Source organism: Scomber japonicus, chromosome 8, assembly GCF_027409825.1.
Source record: "Scomber japonicus isolate fScoJap1 chromosome 8, fScoJap1.pri, whole genome shotgun sequence".
In the NCBI taxonomy this organism is placed as follows: domain Eukaryota; kingdom Metazoa; phylum Chordata; class Actinopteri; order Scombriformes; family Scombridae; genus Scomber; species Scomber japonicus.
In genome coordinates, this window is record NC_070585.1 from 22,647,957 (window position 1) to 22,673,659 (window position 25,703).

The window sequence follows — 25,703 nt, forward strand, 5'->3', positions numbered from 1 at the left end:
TTAACACGGGGGTATTACTGATGAATCGAAAAAGGTCAAGGAACAACTTCAGGAGAACAAAAGCAATTGAGAAAACAATCTCACCACAACATCCATCTGTGGCTGAGCTGGAGCTCTTTGTCATGTCTAGTTTGGAAGCTGATGTTTCGATTTTTTAAAAAAAAGTAACCTTCATGCTCAACTTAAGCCAACATGGACGATAAATCCTTAAGATGCTGAGGAACCTGTAACTGGGACATCGACAGTTCTGACAACTGGGAAAGCTTTATTAATCCAACACAAAGCTGCCGAGCTTCTACCAGCAGTAATGTACCTTGTGGTGAGATTTTTTTTTTTTTGCAAACTGTTTTTAAAGCTAAAAAGGACTTTCATAAAAAGCATAAGGGGCCATTATGATGTATATAACAAACAATTCAATAATTTCAAATGAATGAAATTATAAATTTGTATATTTTTATTTGTGAAACTGTTGACAGGGAACATAAAACCATCACTTATATCATTTTTGCTGCTTTTTTGTTTTCTTTGTTCTTTGTTTATCTACATTTGGCCTTTCCAAACGACTAAAAAGCAGTCCAGAGTCAGACCCCAGCGCTCTACCTTCAAATGGACAGTCCATTCCCTGAAACCGTGGCAGGAAGTTCAGAGCTGCCCAGCTCCTCTCACCTGGTTGCACCCCAAGTCTGGACAGTAGCTTGTTTGATATCTCCGGCACTATTGGCTGGAGGAGTGTGCCATATATCCTCAGACATTCAAGAGACACATGGATGATTGTGTCTAGCCAGCGCTGGTGTCTGCTGTCCCTTCTATCCAACTTCCAGGGTGTGTGGCGTTGAACAAAACCATTGGTTTGCCTCACACAGGCAGTGATGGCCTCCAGAGCTTTGTACATGTGCATGCTCTCATAGTGCTGCTCCACCAAAGCTGGGAGGCTTTTCACAGCATTCAACATTTGGTAGTCTTCAACCACAGCCCTGCCCTTATAGCCAATCTGTTCAATGGGGAAAGACTCAGTGCAAAAAGAGGGGTAGACCTGGGCTGGGTTAAGAGCAGGAGCTGTGCATCGGTTAAGCAGCCCACCGAGAGAGTCTGCAAGCTCTGCGTTGAGCAGCTTGATAACTTTGTCATCTGTATAATCACAGTCTGAGTCTGGAACCCCCTGACGCAGCAGAAAGTACCTCATACCATCAGTTGTGAACATCTGCGAACGTTCAAGAGGATCAACCACATTACCCAAACTTTTAGACATCTTCTTTCCACCCACTGTCCAGTGAGAGTGCACGTGTATCGTCTGAGGCAGTGGTAGTCCGGCCCCAAGAAGAAAAGATGGCCAGTAGATAGCATGAAACTTTAATATGTCCTTTCCCACAATGTGGTGGGCCACATGCCACCACTGCTCATGTTTGTCTGGATAGCCAGCTACTGTAAGATAGTTCACCAGAGCGTCCAGCCACACATAGATGGTTTGCTCAGGGTCTCCGGGGACTGGGATCCCCCACTGGAGACGGTTTCTTTGACGAGACACTGAGAGGTCAGGTAGGTCCTCCTGCAGCCACTGCAGAACAGCCTGGTAGAAACGCTCAGGCTGTACAGCTCTGGGATTTACTCTGAGCCAGTCGAGCAGCTGAGATCGGAACGCAGACAGGCGGAACATGTAGTTCTCCTCTTTCATCCACTCCACCTGTTAAGTAGTGGAGAGCAGACTGAAGTTTTGATGATGGAGAAAAAGGTGTGAATAGTGTAACATTTTGGAAAATGTGCTTATTTCCTTCCTGCAAGTTAGATAAGAATACTAAAACAGCTCTGATCCATTCAATATGGGTAACAAAATCCATACTAACACAATGTCTTGTTTGTTTAATTCATACAAAAACCAAAGTGTAAAATGACAAGTTGTGGTTTTGCAGTGGGGTGTGTACCAAACCATTTGGTTGGTGGGAGCAGTCTTAGTGTCAACATGATCACACAACAGATAACAACCGATGTTACCCAGAAGTCATGTGTCTTTTAAGACCACAACTTGTTTTCACACTTGAGTTTTTACTCTTTTCTTTAGAGTAAAAGCACAAGTAAGAAAAAGGGAAATGAAGGACTGGGAGAGATGTAACAACATTTTTGACTGGAAAGAGTGAATGGTCCAAGTTGAAGCATCAGAAGGTGAGATATGTTCATTTTTAGCCCCAAGTGTGGGTCTAACCAAACAAATCCTCCATTTCTCATAATGCAACCCAATGGCACCTTTTTCTTAGTTGTGCACACACAAACATACACAGGCTCTCAGTTAAAAATATTGTAAGCAGTTCTTTTTTTCTGAGAGTTTGCAAAGCTACACAGAAGTGTTTATACAAGTTTAGTAATATTTATTGTGATAAGTAAAGTTCCCTTGTAAATTTTGCACTCATTCATCTCTATTAAAATTTAACTTGAGCCCAGTCTCGTTTGACCTACCTTGTGGCCACTCTCCAGCGATACCTTGATCTCCTTCCCTGTCGAGTCCAAAGCATCGGTCACCTGCAGTGGTGTGAGGAAGCTTTCATCTTGTGTGGAGTACCAGCCTTCATAGCTCCCCTTGTAGATTAGCCCTTTGTTCCAAAGGACAGACCAGAAATGCTCCACGGCCTGCCGATGTCTCTCCTCAGTGGTTCTTATAAAGTCTGTGTACGATATGTTGCAGCTGCTGAAGAGATATTTGAATCTTTCTGACACATCGGTGCAGAAGGTGAGTGGATCTTTCCCTGCAGCATCCGCAGCTTGTTGGATTTTCAAGCCATGTTCGTCTGTGCCTGGAATACAAGATGTATTTAGGAATTAGGGCTGCAATTATTTAGTTTAGTCTATGAAATGTCAAAAGAATTGTTAAAAAATGTCCATCAAAAATACGCTTGTAAAATTCCTACACAGCCCCACCCAACTACAGTCAGAAATATTTAAAACACCTGTATGAGTGTGCAGGACCTTGAATAAAAGAGTGGAGAAATATAATATAATGGAGGCACTGCGCAGTAACAATTAAGCTCTGTGTCATGTTTTAAAAATGCTGAGTGGGCCCAATTGATGATGATTTTTTTTTTTATCTAGATGGCATGAGGAAAAGATAAGTGACTTTGAAAGAGGGTTTATTGTTGGGACGGATAGCAGGGGCTTCAGTCACAAAAACTGCTCAACTCGCTGCTGTTTCAATAAGAACAGAGACTTAAGACATCATAAAACACCTGTGGGAGACTGACATGTTAGACCGTGCTCTCCATCATCACCATCATCTAAACACCAGAAGAAGATGATTGTAGAGTCAATATCAAAGCACATTTAAGCTGTTCTGGCTGCACATGGTGGCTCAACACCTTACTAAGGGCCTTTAGGTTGGATTTTCCTTTCATTTGTCTCCGGTGTGCAGGTGCTGAATGTGTTTTCACATCCATCTGCTGAAGGGGGAATGTTTTCTGTGCAGATATGAGTAGGACATCACCAATGGAGGCAGTCCTAGTCCAGTATGAAATTTACACTAATGTGATGTGGAACCTTAAAACTTCTGGCACACTTATAGCTACTTAATGCTAAAAACAGTATTTGCAGTTATTGATCAATCATTATTATTCCAATAATATTTAATACACCATATAATGTCAGAAGGTGACAATGCAGAGATTTAGGTTTTCTATATATTACATGCAGGCAAAAAAAAAAAAAAAAAAAACAGCAACATGAACATATACATTTTGGCGAATTGAAGTTTTACCTGTAGCAAACTTTGAGTTGAATCCCTTTAGTAGCTTATATCTGTGTAAGCAGTCAGCTGACACTGCTGAATACAAGTGTCCTAAATGAGGAGCGGCGTTTACATAGAAGATGGGGGTGGTGATGTAGTAACTCCCTTCATCTTTGCACAGATGGGTGCTGGTGTGTCTCAAAACAGCGATCCTCTGATGCCTTAATTGAGCTGAAATGGGGGATAAAAAGGGGCTTTGTTGCAGACTGCGAAAAGCCTTACACCTTCTTGTGATAAACAAAAACGGTATCCTCATTGTTGGACAGCAGACAGGGCACACATGAAGTCCACCAAACAGTAGTACTTAGTCCAGAGGGGAGAGCAACGATTTGGTAAGTGCTAGTCATTCATTTAGCTAGCTGAAAGATGAGAATGGTGGATCAGTGAGTAACAACACCTATGTCGGAAAACTAACTGAGGGTCGTAAGAGTTGTCCTGGCAAATATATTCTGCTAAATCAGCAGAAATCCTTGGATTTTACCCTTTCCCCTCACTCTGTAGCACATGTGAGCTACTTGCCTCTCAAGGTTAGGGCTTCTTCCGTTTTCTATAACGACAGCTCATCGTCCAATCAAATCACTGCTCGATGTGTGACGAACACCAAAGACCAATCATATTGCGAGGATATAAACCTGTATCATGCCGCGTTCATGTCATATCGAATGGGTGGGAAAGATCCCTATTATTCCCATGTTACCAACATTAAAAACTCAGGAGGGTTGTATTGTAACTGAGCTAGTCGTGTGACGGCTTAAAATACTGTCTAAATTGACTAAATTATATCCATAAAATTATTTTATCCATTAAACCTGAGTTACAAACCACATTGGATAACGTACTTCAGTTATTATGAAGCGTCGATGCCATATTTTCATGGTTTTCAGGCACTAACATATTAGTAAGTCGAGTCTGAAACTGAAATACAGCAGCTTTCTGAAAAATATTAGCTTTCCAGCCGTAATTATCTATCTTGGAGATTGATAATGAACGCTACACCAAATCGGAAACTTGTAATTACGACAGCTCTGGTATGAAGTGAACGCGGCCTCATTTTTTCTTCTAATAACTTTGAATATTAAAAGTTGTATTCTGTGTTGTGACCTATACAGTCTATGGTTGTGACACCCTTTTGTACTTTTGAAGTAGTCTAATTTAAATCTTAAACGTGGGTGGCTTAGACCACAAAAAACATGCCTCCCTCCCACAGTTTTAACTCTGAAAGCATATATCATGCCTGAAGATATTGCCATAAGGCTGCCAGTATGTAAATATTATTCCCATCGGAGTTAAAGTTTTTGAGATCTGCACCTTAATTGGTGGGGAGAGCACTACAGCTGTCATTGTCAATAATACAATTGGGTCTAGTATTTTCATATAAATATGAAACTTGTTTTTCAGAGAGCCATGGCACTTCCTTATGCCAATTGTTTCAGAATTTGTAGATTTTGTAATCTGGGACACTAGTTAGTTTTTATACAGCATAGATTTATACAAAGCAACCTTATGCCACAACTTTCTAAAATGTGCGTACCCGTAGTTTTTAGGTTCAAAAATTAATAGCCTAGTTCAAATGTGTAATTTTAAATAATATAACTTGCACAGTACGCATATACTAGCTAGCTTTAAAATAACTGAATAGAAAAAGAGATAAATGCACTGGATCTTAGTTGTCCCACATTAGTCAGTGTCCCATATTACCCTATGATATTACCCTAATCCACCCTACTTATATGACCACATTGTTGTTGCTTTTTTATATTTCACTATTTGTTCTCAGTTAACTAAATTAAAGTCACTTAAACTAAAGTAGTTTTTTTCTGTTTGTTTGTTTGTCATTTCCCTCATCTGCATAAACATTGCAAATATCTAAATTTGTGATTTTGGGACTTATAAAAACTAAAAATGGCTTAAAAAATTAAAAAAAAAGGACTGGAGAGAAGCCGCCTCCTTTTAGTTGCCATGACAATAACCAGGAAGTGCTGCGCTGATCGCTAATCAGCTGCTCTGTTGCCGTCAGTCATCCACGACGACGAATGGGGACGTGACCACAAAGGTAAAGACATTTGAGTTATATTTACGTTACACTGTCGTTAAAAATTCAAAAAACAATGACATAAGTTGTAATTATTCATATGTGTGACATCCCCAGTCGTCTAAAAAGTTGCCGTCGTCTTCTAGAGAGAGTGAACCTGTCATGTGATTGGACACATGGGTCTCCTGTTGAAGCGAGAGAAAGCGTCGTTTCTTTTTGAGTGTTGGTTAAATACAGCAAACACAGAGCAAAATATATATTAGTGAAAGTGTTGTTCTTTCTTTCAGATGGAAGTGAACCGCACGGACTTCTACATCGGTCTGTCGCTCGCCGTGAGCTCCAGTGTTTTTATCGGCGCAAGTTTCATCCTGAAAAAGAAAGGCCTGCTGCGATTGGCTGGCAAGGGTTCAATGCGAGCAGGTACTGTTTTTTAAACTACATTAAAGAACAACTCACCTTAAAATGTATCTTTAAGGAGAGTATCGTCATCACAGTGTATGTAAAAGTACTCATATTGCAGCTTGTGTGTGTTTACAGTATATTATTACTAATGCATTGAGATGGAGCAGTCTTTAAAAAACTTTATACTGTCACACAATTGTCAGATAATGTAGTGGTAAAAGTATAAAGTTGCATAAAATGGAAAATTTCTGTTTTCTGTTAGATTCTCTATTATGTTATATTCCACCACTGTAAAATATAAGATATTAGTGAAAAGGATGGTATGTCTATATGTGTATTAAAGTAATAAGGCAGGATTGGAAGATGTTATAATGTAACTTTTAAGGCCAATAACTTGCAGGATGTATGAAGATGTTTTGACATGTTTAGTAGTGAGAAACCTGTAACTATTTCTACATGTACTCTATGTTTGTTTTCTGTATGTTACAGGTCAAGGGGGGTATGCTTACCTGAAGGAATGGCTGTGGTGGGCAGGACTAATTTCGAGTGAGTGCATGATTCACACACTTAATTCTGCTGATAAAATGGGTGACATGCTCAGCTGTTTTTATTTTTTGATTTGGTTACACTGCTAACCAGCCTCGCCTGTGAACATTGTGGTCTTTGTTTTTCAAAGTGGACACAAGGCTGTTGTGGGCTTGGTATTTTTTTTCCTGGTGACGCTGCATTGCATGCTGCACCCACACGCACACATTTTTATTTGAAGTACACATTCTTCTAAAGAGCACATTTGCACTTGTGGGTGAGAAGAGAATACTTTCTCACATTTTAACCGACTGCAACAGCTATGAATTTGTGAATATTAATGCTGATGTGTGTGTGTGTTCTAGTGGGAACTGGAGAGGCCGCGAATTTTGCTGCATATGCATTTGCGCCTGCAACACTTGTGACTCCGCTGGGGGCACTGAGCGTACTCGTAAGGTATCAGCAGCTTTTAATACCACCGATGTTTCCATGCTATTCTGTGTTATACAGAAAATGTGAGAATACAAACAAGCACTCCTAGCCTTCTCAACACTTTCAAGGATGAGTCTAGTGATGGTCAATATGTTTTCTTATTGCCAACAAAACTTATGAAAAGACCAAAACCATCAATTAATTGATTCTGCTATTAAAAACACATCAGTGAACCACACTATTGCACTGAATGAGTGACACATACTGTACCTTCATCAATATGAACACGGTCAAGAAAATATATATATATATATATATATGTTACTGCCATTCTCCACCTTTAAAATGTGCATATGTGATAACTCTCTGTGCCTGTAATGTTTTTTCTTTTTTCTTCCAGTGCTGTGCTCTCCTCTTACTTTCTGAATGAGAGGCTGAATGTGCATGGCAAGATTGGTTGCCTGCTGTGTGTTTTGGGTTCCACAGTGATGGTGATCCATGCTCCGCAGGAAGAAGAGGTTGCTTCCCTGAGCGCCATGGCTGAAAAGCTCATAGATCCAGGTAGGAACATAATTTGGTGCCATTTCACCTGTGTGACTTGATTAACAAGACTGTGGAGAAAATGAATCCCAGATAAGGTTTGGAGGATTTTTTTCAGGGTACTAACTCATTTCTGAATGCTCCCACTAGGTTTCATTGTGTTTGCTGTGTGCGTTGTTGGAAGCAGCCTGGTTCTTATCTTTGCTGTGGCTCCACGGTTCGGGCAGAAGAATGTGCTGGTCTACATCCTGATCTGCTCTGTGATTGGCTCCCTCTCTGTGTCTTGTGTCAAGGGCCTGGGCATTGGCATTAAGGAGCTGTTTTCTGGGACAGCCGTGCTGAAGGAACCTCTTTTCTGGGCCTTAGTCATCTGCCTGGTAGTCTGTGTCAGTGTTCAAATCAGTTACCTGAACAAAGCCCTCGACATCTATAACACCTCCATAGTCACGCCCATCTACTACGTCTTCTTCACCACATCCGTCATGGCCTGTTCAGCTATCCTCTTCAAGGAATGGTTGCGCATGACCGTTGATGGAGTGGTGGGAACTATCAGCGGGTTCCTCACCATCATTTTGGGGATCTTCCTCCTCCATGCCTTCAAGGACATTACATTTACCTGGGATTCCCTCCCACTCTACCTTAGGAATGGTCCTCAGGGCCTTCTGTGTGGCTACCAGCATTACGTGGCTCTTGCCAGCCAAGACAGCCAAGCAGAGGATGAGTTGAAGCTGCCCAGAGAAGGAGGCTCAAAGGGCAGGCGGGGTACACAGTGCACCAGAGAGCTCTCTAAGGAGGACCAGTAGTCTTGTCTACTTACATAAATTGCAATTAAGCAGCTTTAATGCACACCACAGCTTTACAATGTGACAAGATAGTTTACTAAATCTGAATTTTCTACGCTTCTATGTTACACAGTGCAGAATGCACTGGATGAACAGAGTTTCCTTAATATAAGCATATGTTGCTATGAGCACACTGGATTGCATAGACAACTTAAATTATGTACTTAGTTGTACATTATGGTACGTCCATTTTTATTTTATTTTTCAAAAACGACAGGACAAAATGATAAACCATTGTATAATTTATACAAGAAACTATCTCTAAATATCAGCATGGATGTCTGTTAAACTGCTGTGTATATTTTTTTACATTAGTTAAAAATAATTGATGCCAGAATGTGCCTTTTGTTATTGATAAAAAAATAACAATTCGTAGTTTTGCACTTTTAACCTTAATCATATACTGTACAAATATTGTATAAACTGACTTATGACCAGTGTTAAGGCAAAAAAAACCAAACCTTTGAATTGTAATTGTGTTGCTGATGAACAAGTTTGAGTAATTTCTGATGAATTACTGTTAATACCTCAGTATTATATACAAGCCTCACCAAAGAATGCTGTTTCCCTTTACAAATGATTTCCCATCATGTGCCAATCTGTAACAAATATCTGATGCAACTGTGCCTTTTGTTTTTGATGATGCTGATTAAAACATTACTACAACATTAATTGACTACATTTATCCCAAAGATAGACAGAATTATTTGGCATAGTGTTTATTGCATATGTACAGTCCAAAATCTTTGAGCAGTTGATCACACTTCTTCAGTCAAGATGAGGTTTGTTTTCTTAACTTGCAACAAGTGTGGTGAACTCCCTATGGTTGATGAAACCAGCTGGTAAGCTGAATGTCCCAGTTGTGTGCATCTTGCTGCAGCCTCCCGCACTTAAGTCACTAGTTGCTGATAATAAACATGATCCAACTGTATTTAACAGCATTCATGACTTACTGAATGCCATGTCATGACAAAAAAAACAACACTGACATCTAGTCACTGCCAGCAACATACCAACCACATGGAGGACAAATTACCCAACATTTCTGCATGAGTCGCAGGGGCAAGATTCATGGTGTTAATCTGAGGCACTTGTATCAAAAGTAACATTTTCTGTTGTTCCTTTTTCCAGATGAATGGACAGTTCTGCAACATACAGACAGCTGTGTTGGGACCAAAACGGTCTCGTTTCGGCTGAAAGGCCTTGCACATCTGTTGTCATCTTTTCAAGGTCGAGTTTTTATTCTGACATCTCAGAGAGTGACCCCCTACTCCTCTGAGTCTGTTCTAGCCTGTTGAGGATAAATTGGCTGGTGTCAATAAATCGCTCCACACAGTTAACGAAGCATATTTCTGTCCTTGAGTCCAGCTTCGGCCCTGGTTTGTCCATGCACTTCTCCTGAAAACAACACAGAGAAATTCATTGTAGCTACAACTGCTCATACAAGGTAGAGGTAGAACACTGTATTAATCAATGACCCTGAGTCTGAAGCAGCTAAATGGATTCAGACTGCTTTAATCTTATTACTTAGGTACACGTGCTTTTCCTGTTGTGTCATTTAAAAACGTCATGTAGGAAAAAAAGGCCTATTTTTAGTTGTATGTTGCTGCTGTTAGGGTTAGGCATATGGTACATAAGGACGGTATGTCACTGTCAACCCTTCCCACCGCAGCATATGAAGATTCTCATGAGACACATACCATTGCTGATTATTATGTTATATCACTGCTGTGTGCCATTTTGACCAGGAGCTACTGTGTAGCACTGGTAGCTAATTACAACTGCAACCATTTGTCAGAAACTATTATGATAATCATTTTCTACAAAATAATTGCCCAGAATTTGCTGGTTGTTGCTTCTGAAATGTGAGGATTTTGAGCTGTTTTGTGTCATATATGATGATAAACTGATTACTTTTGAATTTTGGACTAATTGATCAGTAAAAAACATGCCAGTTTGACAGACATTTTTCTTTAATTTGTGACATTTAATAGATACAATGATTAATTTGGAGCATCATTTTATTTGCAATCCTGCAACATGAAAATACTTCCATTGGAAGGAATACTCCTGCATTGAAAATGGCAGTTATATCAACAAAACGTACTGAAAGTTTCCAGACTAAAAGTACCTATAACTCAAGAAATACCTTCCTATAACTGTTTTACACATACCTGTCATATTCTTGGATTTTAATTACTCATGCATTTAATGTGCAAGTAGTATTTTTCTGCTGCTGGGTTGGGTAGTTTATAACAACACATCATATAAATACAGTACTTGAGTTAATGTACACTATCACACTGCATGTCGGTTTTACGTGTTATCTTCATCCTCCAGTGAAACAGGAGTGACATATCGTTTATTGGTCGCACGCAGCAGCGACAAATAACTGCAATAAGATACAATCACCCTCTTCATTGGTTGCTGTTGAATAACACACAAGTTAAACACTGAAGTATATGTGACTACTTCACCATAGATAATATAATATAATAATGGCACGTGGTCTCCAGCAGTATTTGGCCACAGTTAATAAAATACACATATGTAATTATTGTGCCTAACAGTTTCAGCCCCTGACATAAGTAATAAAAAGCAGTTTGCAGAGCTACACTGTTAGCTTACCCAGCAGACCTCCGTCATTTGATGCACCAGCTGCTGAAATCGCTGCTTTTGAGACTCGATCTCGATGAAGTGCTGAAGCTGAGGGTCCGCTGTCGCTCCCTGGCCGTCCATGTTTGGATAAAAACGAACCGCAGCTGCAGTATTTCTCTTTATTATGAATTTCTTACGGCTCAATTGCTGACCTTCACGTGTATATATGGACAAGACGGGAAACAGGAAGTAGTTCGACCAATCAGACGATGCCTTCCTGTGACGGCGCACGTCGCCACCAGTCTATGGTCGCCACACAGCTGCTATCTAGTGCCTTTGAGATTCTCTAAGGCACTCCACTGCTAACCACCTATACTTTATGAAATATGTGTGAAATTAATTAAATTTAATCAGCATTTTCTCTTGTCTCTCTATAGATTTGGTTTTAAATACCTCTATTTTTTTTAGTTTATTATTTTGAATATTTGTGTCTCTCATTTTATTGATTTCCTTTTTATCCCTTATTTTACACACACAAAACATACTGTTTTTTGTTGTCGTTATCAGCACCCCTGTATTGTATTGTGTATCTGTGCCTGATACTATGTACTATTTTTAAGTTAATTTTGTCGTGTAAAGTTTTGTATTTAAAACTACTAGAAAAGAGGAGAGAAGCCTTTGCTATTGCTTTATACGTAGTAAACTGTTAAAAAATTAATCACACAAAACAACACTACTGTATAACACAAGTTGATTTTCTATTTAATTATACTGACGAAGCTAACACCTATCATCCATTGCAAAAGTGTCCTTGTGACAAAAAAACCCAAACTGTTTACATTTGATTAGAATTATATATTAACAGGTCTATCAGATGTTATCCCAATTTCATTACACAATCATTTCAAAGCCTGGCTAACTTGGCTTTTATTTGTGCAACAGATATGCTTTGACAAAGCTTGGTTCAACATACAGAAATATACATTCCACAATGATTCCACATAATACAATAAAGATAGATACAATAATCTTTTAATCAATTTAACTTCAATAAAATATACAAATTTTAAAAGCTACTCTTTAGGATAGCGACTGTATTTGTTATAATGTGCTAGTAGGTTATTCAAAACAGTGAGTTACAGTGACATTCACATTACACATATTCACATTATAGAGGACCTCAGTTCAACTGGTTCTAAAAGATTGTGTTCACCCTCCAGGGACACATGGAGATGTTGCTCTGTGAGGACTGTAGAGAACTGTTGATGTTTGTGTGTGTGTGTGTGTGTGTGTGTGTGTGTGTGTGTGTGTGTGTGTGTGTGTGTATGCGTGTGTTTGTGTGTATGTGTGTGTGATTTTGAGGTCTACTGGAGCTCATACAACAAATCCTGTACAGTCAATGCCAGCTCCTGAAAGGTGGGTCTCTCATCCGCTTTCTGAAAATAAAGCAAAATGGGACTGAAGTCTCTGTATAGCGTCATTGTCATAATTTTTTTTTTTTTTCATTAATGTTACCTCCACTGAAAACCACATCACAATACAAATTTCACTTACGTCAAGCCAACAGCTTGACATGATGCTGTAGACCTTTTCATTGGCCAGCTGGGGGCGGAAGAGGCGCCGGCCTCGGGACACTTGTTCCACTATTTCCGTGTTGTTTAGGCGTTCATATGGAAGTTGTCCCAAAGTGTACACCTCCCACATTAGAACCCCTAATAAAATATGCATACAAATACACAAAATGCTTATAGATATGAATTCATAGTTTAAGTCACTTAGTCATAGATTATACTTACAACAGTCCAGAGACACAACCATGAACTGACAGTTTTTCAAGAAATTAATAAAGAAAACGTCTGTGCATATATGTTTACTAACCATATGCCCAGATGTCTGACTTGCTGCTGAATTTGCAGTAGAGGAGAACCTCGGGAGGCGACCAACGAACCGGGAATTTTGAGCCTGCAGAGCTTGTGTACTCATCATCTAAGACATACCTGTGGACAGCCCCAGAGGAGTTTAATGTTATACTTTACGAGCCACCAGTTTCTATTTACATGTCCTGCAATTCATGTGAAGTATTGTACCTTGAAAGTCCAAAGTCAGTCACTTTGACGGAACCATTGGCATCTACTAAACAGTTCCTGGCAGCCTGAGGATAAAGTAAACAACACTCTTGATCTAATAGTAATAATTAAACCTCTAGTGCTATCATCAAGCACCCAATGCCTCTCTCAACATAATGTGATGCAGTGATGTAAAAATGAAGTGTGATGTGCATCTTCATCTCTCACCAGATCTCTGTGGATGTATTGCTTGGTCTCGAGATAGGCCATGCCTTCAGAGACATCTTTACACATCTCTAGGAGCTGCACGGCCGTTGGGTGCTGCTTCAGGCCTTCCCTGAGGTAGGTCAGCAGGCAGCCATTGGAAAGGTATTCAGTCACTATATAAATGGGTCTCTGTTTTGTGCTGACACCATACAGCTGAACCAGGTTCTCATGGTGAAGCTCCCTGGTTTGAGAAAAAGGAGAAGGAAGTTAGATCTTATGAGCTAGCTTTCTTCATAGAGGTTATAGAAACTATGCTTCCCAGTGTGACATATCAGTTTCAGGCACAAAGTCAACACTGTTGTTTCTCATTTCAACTGTAGTCAATGAAAGAGGTGTGAGCTCAGTCAAACATTCACTTAGTTTTTCTTACATCATGATTTTGGCTTCTTCTATGAAATCATCCTCTGACATGGAGCCTTCTTTAATCATCTTAATGGCCACATCATGCTTGCCCTGCCATTTTCCATACTTCACCACTCCAAACTGACCAGTACCCAGCTCCTTAATGAAGGTGAGGTGACGGGGGTCAATCTCCCATACACCTGAAAGCATACAAGAGAGAGCAGAGGAGCACTTTTAAAGTAATTTTTAAATGTACGCTGCTATCTACCATTTTCTTACATTTTAACTGTTTTAACCTGTTCAAGTTGAATTTTTTTACTCTACTGTTTAATTGTTTTATTTGTGGGCATGTTTCTGTATGTCTGTGTAAGGGGGGTAGAAAGGGGAGACTGTATATTATATGGTTGTATTTATCTCTTTTTATGACTGATTTGTATACTTCTGCACCTGGACCAGCCAAATTTCCCTATTGGGGATAATAAAGTTTACCTCAACCTTGATTCTGTGCTATATTTCTAAAGTAATACAATTATTTTAGCATATTTTATAGTTTACCTTGTTTTATGATGGTGTACTTGGCCACTATATTTAGAAAAGAGAACTGACTCTTGAGTTTAAACAAAGAATGCTAATTACAAATTAGATTAGATTAAATTCAACTTTGTCACTGCATGCAGTAGACACCAGTATGCCAAAATGTGCTTAGAATCCAACCAGATAAACAGTAGCAAGTGCTTAGATATTAGTAGATATATAGGACAGACTAAACAGCATAAATAGTAGATTTAGATTTTATATACAATATAGACAACAGCACTTATTATAATCATTATATCATTATATTAACACATGCAATACAATCTCAGAGAATTGGCAGTTCATAAATTGACATAAGTCATAAATAATTGATCATCAAGTTAATTAGACAAATCACCTTTGGTAATGATTAAGAGGAGAATATATTCCTGTATCCTGTAACTCAAGTCATATTTATACACTTACCATAGCCAAGACCTGCTGTTGATGGAGGCCGCGTCCGGTTAGATACAATGTATTTCAGCCTGCTAACCATACCTAGTGAGGGAGATAACACAACCACTTTATTACCTGTAAAGTAAAATAGGTCAGATAGATAGGACAAATGAACATATAAAACATACTGTCATATTGTGTTTGTGTGCATTTACTGTATTTTGTTGCTTTTTCACCTGCTGAGTCACTTCCTTTTTCCTGCTACCTCAACTGAATTTAGTCATATCCTATTGTATAACACATACCAAAGAAATAAGTTATGAGATTCAGAGCTATTAACCTGCAGCATTATGCTGGTGGTAGTTGATAAGTTCTGGGATGGTGCTGAAATTATGCTTCTCTGCCAGGTAAAACTGTCCTTGTGCAGTGGTGCAGATGTTATAATGTCTGCAACTTCCACCAGTTTCCCTGTGGAGTGGAAAAGCAAGATTAACTTACAATAAAACTAGTCAACAGGTCTTCATTGACACAGTTGGTTATCATAGATCATGTATGCATGAGTAGGTAATATCTCCTGTGTGCTCTCCACAGTGTAGTTCAGTTTCAGAGTCATGTCAGAGTCAAAGTTCTGCAGGCAGATTAATCCAGGTTTTGCATAAATAATTTACATCTTTCTCCCTCTGTGGCCCACTCTTTCCGCTTTCATTTCAAACACTTCTTCTTTTTATATGTTCACACATGACCGACACCATTGGATACAGCACAGAAAATGGCGCAGCACACAGCAGTATTTAACACCTCTGAGCTTACTCACCCGCCACCCTTGGTGAACAAAGACACAGTGTACTTCCCAGCCTTGCTTGAGTCTCGTACCAAGAACCCTCCATCCTTGTTCTGAGAGCGGGAAACAACACACAAGCTTAAAAATAAGTTCTTCATAAGTTAAACTAATATATTGATGCCATCAGAAGTATCAGAATTTCATTCATTGAGTTTACCTCTGTCTTCAGTAGCTTTTCTGCCTGGCTACGGTTTGTATTCTTGCAATACCAGCTGTGAAAATAAATGTGAGTATTATCAGTTCTGAAGTTTTTATTGCTTCAGCAATCAAAACTACATTATACATGTATTTATTTCACAGGGATTATTAGTAAATTACACATTTCTACTAATAATGAAAACCAATTCAATAATTTGGAGATTGTATATTAGAGCTCATACTCACTCAAATCTTTCTAACCCATTTTCTGCTTCCACTACATAATTACTCGGTATGTATCCTTCATTTCTGCAAAAAACAAACAAAACGTAATATCTAAAGGCAAACGGACAAATACACACAATACAAACTGTTTTACATACTGTAAAAATGTATGCACTTCAAACACTTCAATAAAACATACTATACTGTCTGTTTTAGATGTGGATGCAGATCTGTTAAATCTCCTCTTGGAATTTACTGTATATTCACATCAGAGATTCATGCGATTAAGAATAAAACTTAAAACAAATTGATTTCTCTTCCTTTGCTTTAATTCACTGTCTATGTCTCTTCTTTTAACTTTTGTATCATACTCATCTTACCCATATTTGTCCCGGGCTCTCCACCAGTTTGTGTTAGACATCTCAAGGATGGTGTACTCTTCATCCTTCCTCAGCTCCAGGTCCTGGTTCGTCGTAGGTGCGTAATTATACTCTGCCATAACAGTCATACCTACAGAGGGGCCAGAACGCTCAGGCGGCTGTGGAGGCAAAGGCCGGCCAGGCTTCTCCTGAAACAACATAAGATTATTGGATGTATTATTTTTTTAAAGTCTGTAATCAGTGAATGTTGTTCTTACAGGACTGTGTGTATACCTCTGTTGGAGTAGGAGGGAGAGGTTTCCTGGATCCCCTTCGCCGAGATGGTTTAGATGTAAAGCCTATTCATAAAAACATTATTTAAATTAGTCAGTTTAGTCAAAGTTAAGTTGTTGAATGTAGCAGATTTCAAACCAAAAGTTATGTTGTTCTCACCGTTCTTACTATCCAGCACTTTGCATCCCATAGCTTGTTTAACTTCCTGCTGGCAGCACAGCCATGTCCCATCCACCCAGAAACAAGGGTGATACTTCTGCATCAGATCCTTGTTGAAGCGCACCACTGTATGGACACACACACACACACACACACACACACACACACACACACACACACACACACACACACACACACACATAGGACATTTACATTAAATCAACATTTGCATCTGCATAGACACGCAACTCCTCTGTTTTGAGATGCTAAGATATGGTCTAACATTGCATATATGAGATACTGTGACTGTCGATACAAAAAAAAAAAGATCTGATAAAATTGTAAATTTGTATGCATATACCAACTTTCTTTCAACTTCTTTATCCACAGGGCCCGACTATCTTCATTCTTCGCAAAGATGTACAGCGGCCCCTCATCATAAATGATCTGTTGCAAAAATGAAAATGAAAATATTTTTTCTCTGTCAGTTATCTAACATTCATTATATTAAGCTATTTTTTATTCATAAGTTATTAACTCAGTAGATTCATGTAATACATTTTAAGTACAGCGTTTCAGATGAATGTGTTGTAAGCATGGACAAGATGTATGCAATCATATAAAGAGCAGATGAAGATAGAAACTCTACAAACTGTTAATTTGGGGTTTTCTCTTGTGGTTAATGCCAGCCACATTAAGCTACCTTGTCTTGGGAGTTAACATGTGAGCAATGGGAACACCTGCACTGTCACTGAAAGCCCCCAGATCATCTGAGTGTGAGAAATGGTTTCATTCCTTACTGTGGACTTTCACAATATTAACGATTAGAGAATAGACTGTTTTGTCTCAGTGACAGGAAATTGAAACAATTTTAAAGAGGAAATACATTTTACATGTTTTAAAGTGCGGCCTAAACTGATATGTTGATAAAGAACCAATCTTGCTGTCACAGAATCTGAGCTGAAGTAACTTTACAACCCTTTCTTTCCATCTCAAAAAGGAGCAAAAGGATAGAGGTAGGGGGTTGTATACTAGTGAAAATGTGAAATAGCCGAAATTATTTACATTTGCAGATTTGGCCACAGCCTTCATAATCGCCTCTCTTAGTTAAAGAAGTAAAAATATCCAAAAAATGATATACCTGAAATGCATACATGCGCTCTTGTGGGGCGTTGGGCTCCGGCTGGACTGTCTCTACACATTTGATCTTCTCAAGGTCAACTGATCCCTTTAAACCTTTTCGCTTCTGCTTAACAGATGAGGAAACAGATCGGGTAACTCAGGGATAAACAGATGCATGTCGCTGCACAAGCATTAAATGGAATGCAACGTGTGTAATAAGAGATTTGTTTTGTACCCACCCCTTTGTCAGGATCATAATCATAGTAGGATATTTTCTCCTGAGTGAGAATAAACCATCTCTCCTTGTAGTTTAAGGGGGAGGTCTTCTTCTTCTGCTGAGATCGTTTTATGAACTTTTCTTCTAGTATGGGTTCTGACATGATTCAGTCAAAATCTATCTACATGGGAACAAGAAATGATAAAAACTGCAAAGTATATCAGAAGCAGTTTGTGACAGCACACTAAAATTACATTCACACTTTCACACATGGTCTAACTGCTTTATTTAGAGCTGTGACTGACCAATTATCACTATGATTATCTTAGCAATACAAGGCAGACATAGATTCTGTTGCACTTCATACTGAATTATTTGGTACTTTTTTACCTTCAAAAGCATTGCACAAGTAGATTTCTTAAAACAGAATTTAAGTGAATATATACTCACATTTCTTACATAGTCAGAGTAACACCACTATGGCTGGTGAGACTATAGATCTGGAAAGAGATGAAGAGACATGCAGCATGAGTGTGAGCACTTATCAGTGTGTGATTAGCTGTAGTTTGCATAAGCCCTGCTTTTAATGCCGACGACATCCTCTGTTTCCAAAATTTCCTCCCATGCCACATCTGTTTCCCTGAGCTATAGTTACATGTATATCCTGGTCATCAGCGCAGTGTCCTAAATCTATGTTCTTTTATAGTACTGTGTGAGTAGATGCTGGAAAAACTGTCCTCCATTTTCCTTCCTATTTGGCTCTTTCCACTAAATAATAATATGAGAACCTGTATGGAAAGCTGTATGGACAGCACAGTTACTCACATCCAAAAGTTTTTTTTTAGGTGATGTTATTTAATGTCACACAAAGTAAATGCAGATGTTTTGCCCTGATAGGGAAACTTTACACAAATACCACTTTTTAAAACTGAACCCATAGACCCAGCAGTAACCCAGTTACTTACTGTAAGCGGATGTCACACACCCTAAAGTGTAAGTTCTTAGACATTTTAGCGTATCTTTAGTTAAACATCTGAATGTAGTTTACTGGCAAATCCATCAAATGAAATATCAAACACCATCTCCTTCACGTCTTACATGCTCACACCCACACACCAATAATAATATTTACCTACATTATAACCATGTTCACTATTACCACATTAGATAGTCTGTCTCTTTTTATTTTACAAGAGCTCGTTCTGTCTTGCTCTTGTCTTGTTTTCAGCACCTTCTAACCACCAGTGCTAAAATGAAACCATCACCTCCAACAGATACAACTTGAAACATCGTTTGCTATACTGCAGTTAAGTTTTTCCTTTGTTCATTAACTAGTATTAAAAGGCAGAAAATCACCACAATATATCAGTAATGCAAAAATCCTTGAGATGTAGTATATTAAACCTAATTGTCATTGGTGTATTTTTGAAAGCCCTTTAAAAAAATGCATTTTACTTGTAGAACATTACTACTCTATTAATATACACTTGCACTTACTTTTCGGTATTCTCACTATTAATTGTGTCATATCCTGTGTGTGTTGTTGAGATGAAAGTGTGTGTGCTCTGCTGCGTATACTTTAAACTGTCATCCTGGAGATTAATAAAGTTCTTTGAATTGAAGTTAAAGTCACACAGGCCAGCAGTTACGGCCCTGTGTGTGTGTAACCTCTGTTATGAAACAGAAAAACAAAAAACTGTTTTAGTGCAACTTTTAACTTGCAGGCGACTGATGATATAACACCACCATCGCTTTAACCAAAAAGCATAATTCACAGACGTATTCCTGTCAGGCAGAAACTCTACTTAAATCTACTTTCGCACATCTAAATACCCAATAGGATCGGTGCTGAATCAAAAGATACCACAGGCGCCTTGTCTTCGAAATGTCTCAGCAGAAACATGAAGTCCTTTAAACAGGAGCTACTTGGCTTGATCTCTCTGTTCATCTCTAACAAGGTTTAACAAATTATTTTAAAGATCAGAGAGTCAACAAGTATACAGTGCATTAATGCTAGGAAATCATAGTGCCAGGACAAACACGGACAATTAGTCAGATGCTCAAACTCACCCTTGTTACACAGCTGAGTGTTCATGGTCTGTTAGTCTCTGTCAGATGTGTTTGCACTTCAGCTCAGCCTATTTTCAGCTAGTGAGCACTTCCTTCTATCATCTGAACTATAACTGTAGCACTACCAGAAACTTTTGTCACTCCCTGCTAACCAGGAGTGTGACATTTCTTCACATTACAGTGACAGTACCTATTGGTTTTGTTTGTGCCGTCATATACAGACAGCAGTGTTCCCTATTCTGTGAAACATTGTTTACTCATTCCTCATTTGTCGCCACCTAATGTTTTTTCACATCACTAACTTGAGTAGAGGTCAATAAACTCAGATAATGGGTAGCCAAAACTCTGATGTGCTGTTCCTGTGCTTTCTTTCTCATTGATCAGGTGGAGTCTGTCAACTGAAACCAAACGTCCATAACTCACTGTATAATGTCTACCAGAGGCAGAGAGATTTTTTTTTTTCATTTTTTGAAGGGAGTTGACTCACGGTGGCTGACACAGACAAACTCATAGGGAAGTTGCATCAGTGTTGTACTGCAACATGAAGGGAGAAGAGACCAAGTGCCTTACCATACTTCAATCTTGTTTTATCTCTTGTCTCAAATGTAGTTACTGTTAGTATTTTAACATATATGTTACCTGTGATGTATGCAGTTACACATACCACCCAACCATTTACTCTTTTAATGTTATATGCACTTCTTGTTTCTGCACAGTGCAATAACTTCTTCACACTTCAGACAGTCACAGACACAGTTTTTTCACACTTTCTAATGCTTTTCCTTTTATGTAGTTTGTGTGTTCTTGTGAAATTCTACATATAAATGAAATATAACTGCATCCATCCATCTGCATTTTATGAATTGAGCAACTGCATTTGAAAAACATAAAAAACTAAAACTATAAATTTACAGCTATCACTATATGTTGTCATTACAATTGATAGAGTAGAGTGTCTGTGAGAATGTCTGGCATGTGGTTTACATAAGTTTTAGGCTTTGTCACTGTGCAACTGTGACAGTTTATATTGTAAAAGGCCACACAGAACTGATCATAAAAGCCAATTCATGTTTACTTTAGAATGTATTACAATTATTTATTTTGTTGCATGATGTCTGTTGTGTATGATACCCTATAAAAAATACTTAGTTTCACAGGAACCTGTCAAGATGATCTCTTTCCTGACATTTCCTGACAGATAAGTATGTGGTGTGTGCAAGAACAGAGGCAGTGAAAGAGTAAAAAAAAAACCAAGCATGATAAAGATGTTCAGTCTGAGTCATAAGTGTTAAACTAAACCACAACGAATACTCTATTACACACAAATTAAGATACCACGTGAATTTGAGACTGTGCTATCCTGTGAAAGTCAATTATACGAATAACCACCTGCGATTTTAGTTTTCCTGTGACGCATGTTAACAAAAACAAACTGAAATGTATAAAAGTGCTGACTAACTTAAAAAATCATGATGTTTGTCATACATAAATGATATACTAGGTAACCACATGAAACTTCTATCAGATCCCTCACCCAATATATATTCTACACCAATCTAGTACTGCAATGTAGCTATACAAGGACTACAAAACATGCAACAAGTTCTCAACACTGCAAAGTACATACAAACAGTACAATTAAGTACATGCAGAAATCTACCTAATACGTACTTGTAATCTTTTAAAATGACATGCATTCCTAAAGCTTTTTCTGTCAATGAACAAATGTCTAAAATTACTTCTTGATCTTACGATGTGCATTCAAAAAGACTTTTCACTTACCTAGACGCCCCCCTTCCAAAAAAAGGCTGAGCATCAGACAATAAACAACTGCAGCTGCCGGGGTTTGAAACAGTGGCATGAACCTTTGGCTCAGTAGTTAGCCTTCCATAAAATGTATGTTAGTCTGTGATGCAAGAAGCTAAAACCCACCCACAGAGGAATTGACTCTGCTTACTTCCCCTTTTTCTTCCTGCTCATTTTCATATCAGCCCTCTGGACAGTTTTGGTGATAAGTAGAAGAAGGCTAAACATTAACACAGTACCATATTCGGGTACTGCATATAGATAGACTAGATAGTCTTGGCTTGTTATTCAATCTACTGCCAGTTTGAACACTGCAGGGAAAGTATTCAAACCAAGTCATTTTGTCATAAAGCAACAACATTTTAACTCCCTGCATTCACTTAAAATTTGAGCTCTTTGCCAGTGGTGGAAGTACAAGTACTTTAGTGAAGTACAACGTTGAGGTGCTAATAGTTACTTTCCAGATTGAGATTTTAATAGAATAATATATTTTAATACTGTTTACTCTTTTCTTTCTTTCTTTCTTTTTTCTTTCTTTCTTTCACTTTTAAAAAAGCATATTAATGTTATTAAAAAAACATATATATTATGATACAATACTATAACTATTAATCTTTCCAATGTGTATTTCTACATTGATAAACTGCAATAAAATTGTTTCACATTTGTTTGTTGTTTGCAATAAAAACATACATATATACATATAATAGACTACAATAATAAAAAGAAGCCAGTCTACATAATGAGTGCTTTTACTTTATTTATCCAGTATATTTTGCTGACAATACTTTTGTACTTTCATGACAAGATCCCTTTCATACATGTATTAAGACACACAAATTGTCATAGCATCATGACAACAATTGGGTTGTGTAAGAGTATTTTCAATATGCTCTATTTCCCTTCTATGTTCCTGTACTCCTTCTCTCCACACCTACCCTGCATCAGGTTTGTTAGCCCTGCCTTTCCCAGGGTGTTTTTCCCCAGCCTTCACACCTGTATCAGTCTCATCAGTGTTTCTCTGTCCCCCATGTCCTCTCAGCCAATCAACTCACAGTCTGTCCTTGTCTAGTCACCTGTTCCCCATCGACTTATTACTTCAGTTAGTACTTAAGTCTTAGTTTTCAGTTCAGTCCTGGTTGGATCCTCTGTCGAGTTTCATCAAGGCCGTTTAGTGCTTCGCTTTTGGTTTTTGTACGCATGTCCCAGGAATAAAGACCTTTTATGGCAGCAGTGCTTTCTCCTTCCTCTTTTGTATTTAAGTCCACCTGCTCTGCTCTTCAATGACACAAATATACTCTGCTTGGACCACAACTGTTTGTCTGACATGTTTTTTTCACTGAATAAGTATAATTACCCCACTGAAATCCTTAAAAATGACATGTATTCCTTTTCCTTCATTAAAAAATCCCAGGTATGTGTACCTACCAGATGTATCTCTTAATAAAATGATGTCACACATGCGCAGACTCTTTTTCCCTCTCTCACCTGCACAATGAAATAGTCTGGCAAGTGTGACGGTGCAAATCTGTCGAGACAATAATTTGGACTGTCTTTAACCACTGATGTGTGCGTGAAGGACATAGCCTACATGTAAGCTTTGACACTTATGTTGTAAATATTGCTGCTTGAATTGACTTTCTTATTAACATATCTTAATTGACTGATGGTTTAGGCTAATTGCTTTGTAGGAAGAGTTACCTTATTATCGGTGTTGACCATGCTGATTTAGGTTATTTAGGAGGATATAGTTACACTGTTAACTGTATATCACTGTTTGCCAGAGTGGCATATATTATTGTGTGCTATCTATAGTCATGCTTAATTGGTGTATAGTTGAAATGTCCATTATTCTCTCTGTTAGAATCATCTGTTAGTATTTTAGGCTTATGTGCTATGGTGCAAAACAGGAATAACTCATATTTGTTATATTCGGATTTATATATAATTTAAGACCCTTTATTTCCTTATGTTTAGATTCAGATTCACTGCAATACCTGTATGATTAACTTTATGAGAATATACAAACACTCCTACCACAAAGGATTCTCTGACCGGAATAATTTCCATACTAGTTTACCAAGGTCTCACTTCCTCATAATCTATGAATATGCAAATACAGTATATTTTATTTCACAAGTTTTCCTGTTGGCCACAGACATCCCCAACCTCACTGTAAAGTCCCCTGTCAGTGTTTGTGCACTGGAGGCTTCAAGTTTTTGCCTTACCCTTACAATAATTTCAATGAGGAAAGAGAAACCCCCCCCCCCCCCACACACACACACACACACCTTCAGCAGATTAAGTGTCTAGTGTCAAACTCTGCACATACATCATTCTGCACAGGGAAGTTCAAATATACAACTCAACAAGAAGAACAAGAAGGAACAAGAAGAAAAACACATTTGAGGGAGTAAGTTGTATATATATAGCGCAAAATCACAACAGACATTATCTCATGGCATTTTATTTGAATTTATTTTAAAGAGACCCAACATTGCCACATGAGCAAGCACTTGGTGACAGTGCCAAGGAAGAACTCCTCTATAATGGGAAGAAACCTCAAGCAGAACTATACTCAAGGTGGGCAGCCATGTGCCTTGACTGGTTTGAGGGAGAAAGAGGTAAGGAGAGAGGAGCAAGAGAGAGGAGACAGGGAGACACAAAACAGCACAGTAACAAGTGACAAGTACAAAGACAAGTCTTTTGTCTGATGCAATTAGGAGATCATTTGTAACTTTCACAGGTGCTGTCTCTTTGCCATGATGTGCTCTAAATCTAGACTAAAAGTGGAATATATCCTTTTGATGGGCCTGGGCTTTTTTTTATTTGGAACAAACGCCTTTATTTAACAGTAGACAGACAGGAAATAGGAGAGAGAGAGAGAGGGGGGTGACATGCAGCAAAGGACCTCCGGCCGGGATTCAAACCAGGGTTGGCTGTGTACGTGGCATGCGCTCTAACCACTTGACCACCTGCGCACCAATAGTGGGCCTGAGCTTTAACACTGAATCTACCCATCACCAGATGCTTCAGCTAGCTTTGAAATAACTCCAAAAATGGTCCCATTCACCAGTTACAGCTAATACTGTGACACCAGCCACTATCACCTCTGCTGTGCTGGCCAGGAGATAGAATAAACAAACAGGGGAAGAGAGACCTTTGTATGTTCTCTGGTGGACAACATGGATGAACTGCAACTGCAGATCACCACTAATAAAAGGATTATTGTCTGAAACGCCATGATTTTTTATAGAAACATGGCTTAACAGCACCATAAAGCTAACTGTTACTGGGGCTGTTATATCCTCAGGGTAGATACATCGGTAATGACTCGAGTATGACTGGGGGACTATGCATTTATACGTACAACACTTTATCGAGAGGCTCTGTTAACCTAGAATATCTCATAGTTAGGTGTAAACCAGATGCTTAGCATGCAATGAGATTATGTTGCCTTTAGCAAACAACAGACTACACAACCAGTCAATGCTATGGCACTTTAGTTTTTATATAGGTGTTGGGGGTTAGGGGGTCATGCCGGTAACACCTCTGTGTCATGGTTAGGGTTGGGTATAGGTACTCAATACCTTTTAAAGGTGTCAACCCAAATAAATTGATACCAAGTAGTATCGAAAAGTTTTTTTTAAATGATACTCAGTTCTGGTCACGGTGAAGCTGTTTAAGG

The 25,703-nt window shown here is 38.6% G+C and overlaps 4 protein-coding genes across 5 annotated transcripts; 1 reads left to right on the top strand and 3 right to left on the bottom strand.

Moving 5' to 3' along the window:
• Window positions 1–499: 499 nt before the first annotated feature.
• mars2 (methionyl-tRNA synthetase 2, mitochondrial) lies at window positions 500–4,292 on the bottom strand. The gene is made up of 3 exons (XM_053324128.1): window positions 3,737–4,292; window positions 2,449–2,783; window positions 500–1,681 (listed from the first exon to the last, which is right to left on the bottom strand). Exons 1-3 carry the CDS (start codon window positions 4,020–4,022, stop codon window positions 500–502), a joined length of 1,803 nt encoding a protein of 600 aa, XP_053180103.1. The 5' UTR covers window positions 4,023–4,292.
• Window positions 4,293–5,761: 1,469 nt separating this feature from the next.
• On the top strand, window positions 5,762–9,211 carry zgc:101583 (uncharacterized protein LOC494104 homolog). The gene is made up of 6 exons (XM_053324131.1): window positions 5,762–5,819; window positions 6,086–6,218; window positions 6,690–6,746; window positions 7,091–7,181; window positions 7,558–7,718; window positions 7,848–9,211. The coding sequence occupies exons 2-6, from the start codon at window positions 6,086–6,088 to the stop codon at window positions 8,498–8,500; spliced, it is 1,095 nt and encodes a 364-aa protein (XP_053180106.1). The 5' UTR covers window positions 5,762–5,819; the 3' UTR covers window positions 8,501–9,211.
• A 31-nt stretch (window positions 9,212–9,242) lies between these two features.
• Window positions 9,243–11,370, bottom strand: timm8a (translocase of inner mitochondrial membrane 8 homolog A (yeast)). Its single transcript, XM_053324133.1, has 2 exons — window positions 11,168–11,370; window positions 9,243–9,937 (listed from the first exon to the last, which is right to left on the bottom strand). Exons 1-2 carry the CDS (start codon window positions 11,276–11,278, stop codon window positions 9,779–9,781), a joined length of 270 nt encoding a protein of 89 aa, XP_053180108.1. The 5' UTR covers window positions 11,279–11,370; the 3' UTR covers window positions 9,243–9,778.
• Window positions 11,371–12,047: 677 nt separating this feature from the next.
• On the bottom strand, window positions 12,048–22,108 carry btk (Bruton agammaglobulinemia tyrosine kinase). Of its 2 annotated transcripts, none has more exons than XM_053324127.1 (19): window positions 21,992–22,108; window positions 18,590–18,639; window positions 18,162–18,320; window positions 17,942–18,046; window positions 17,166–17,247; window positions 16,801–16,926; window positions 16,642–16,706; window positions 16,369–16,556; window positions 16,010–16,072; window positions 15,783–15,837; window positions 15,599–15,678; window positions 15,125–15,252; window positions 14,815–14,886; window positions 13,841–14,012; window positions 13,432–13,651; window positions 13,225–13,289; window positions 13,016–13,134; window positions 12,692–12,849; window positions 12,048–12,573 (listed from the first exon to the last, which is right to left on the bottom strand). In XM_053324127.1, exons 3-19 carry the CDS (start codon window positions 18,300–18,302, stop codon window positions 12,502–12,504), a joined length of 1,911 nt encoding a protein of 636 aa, XP_053180102.1. In that variant the 5' UTR covers window positions 18,303–18,320; window positions 18,590–18,639; window positions 21,992–22,108; the 3' UTR covers window positions 12,048–12,501. The 2 variants fall into 2 exon arrangements, with proteins under 2 accessions (XP_053180102.1, XP_053180100.1); XM_053324125.1 differs by lacking the exon at window positions 21,992–22,108 and adding an exon at window positions 20,210–20,458.
• Window positions 22,109–25,703: the final 3,595 nt, after the last annotated feature.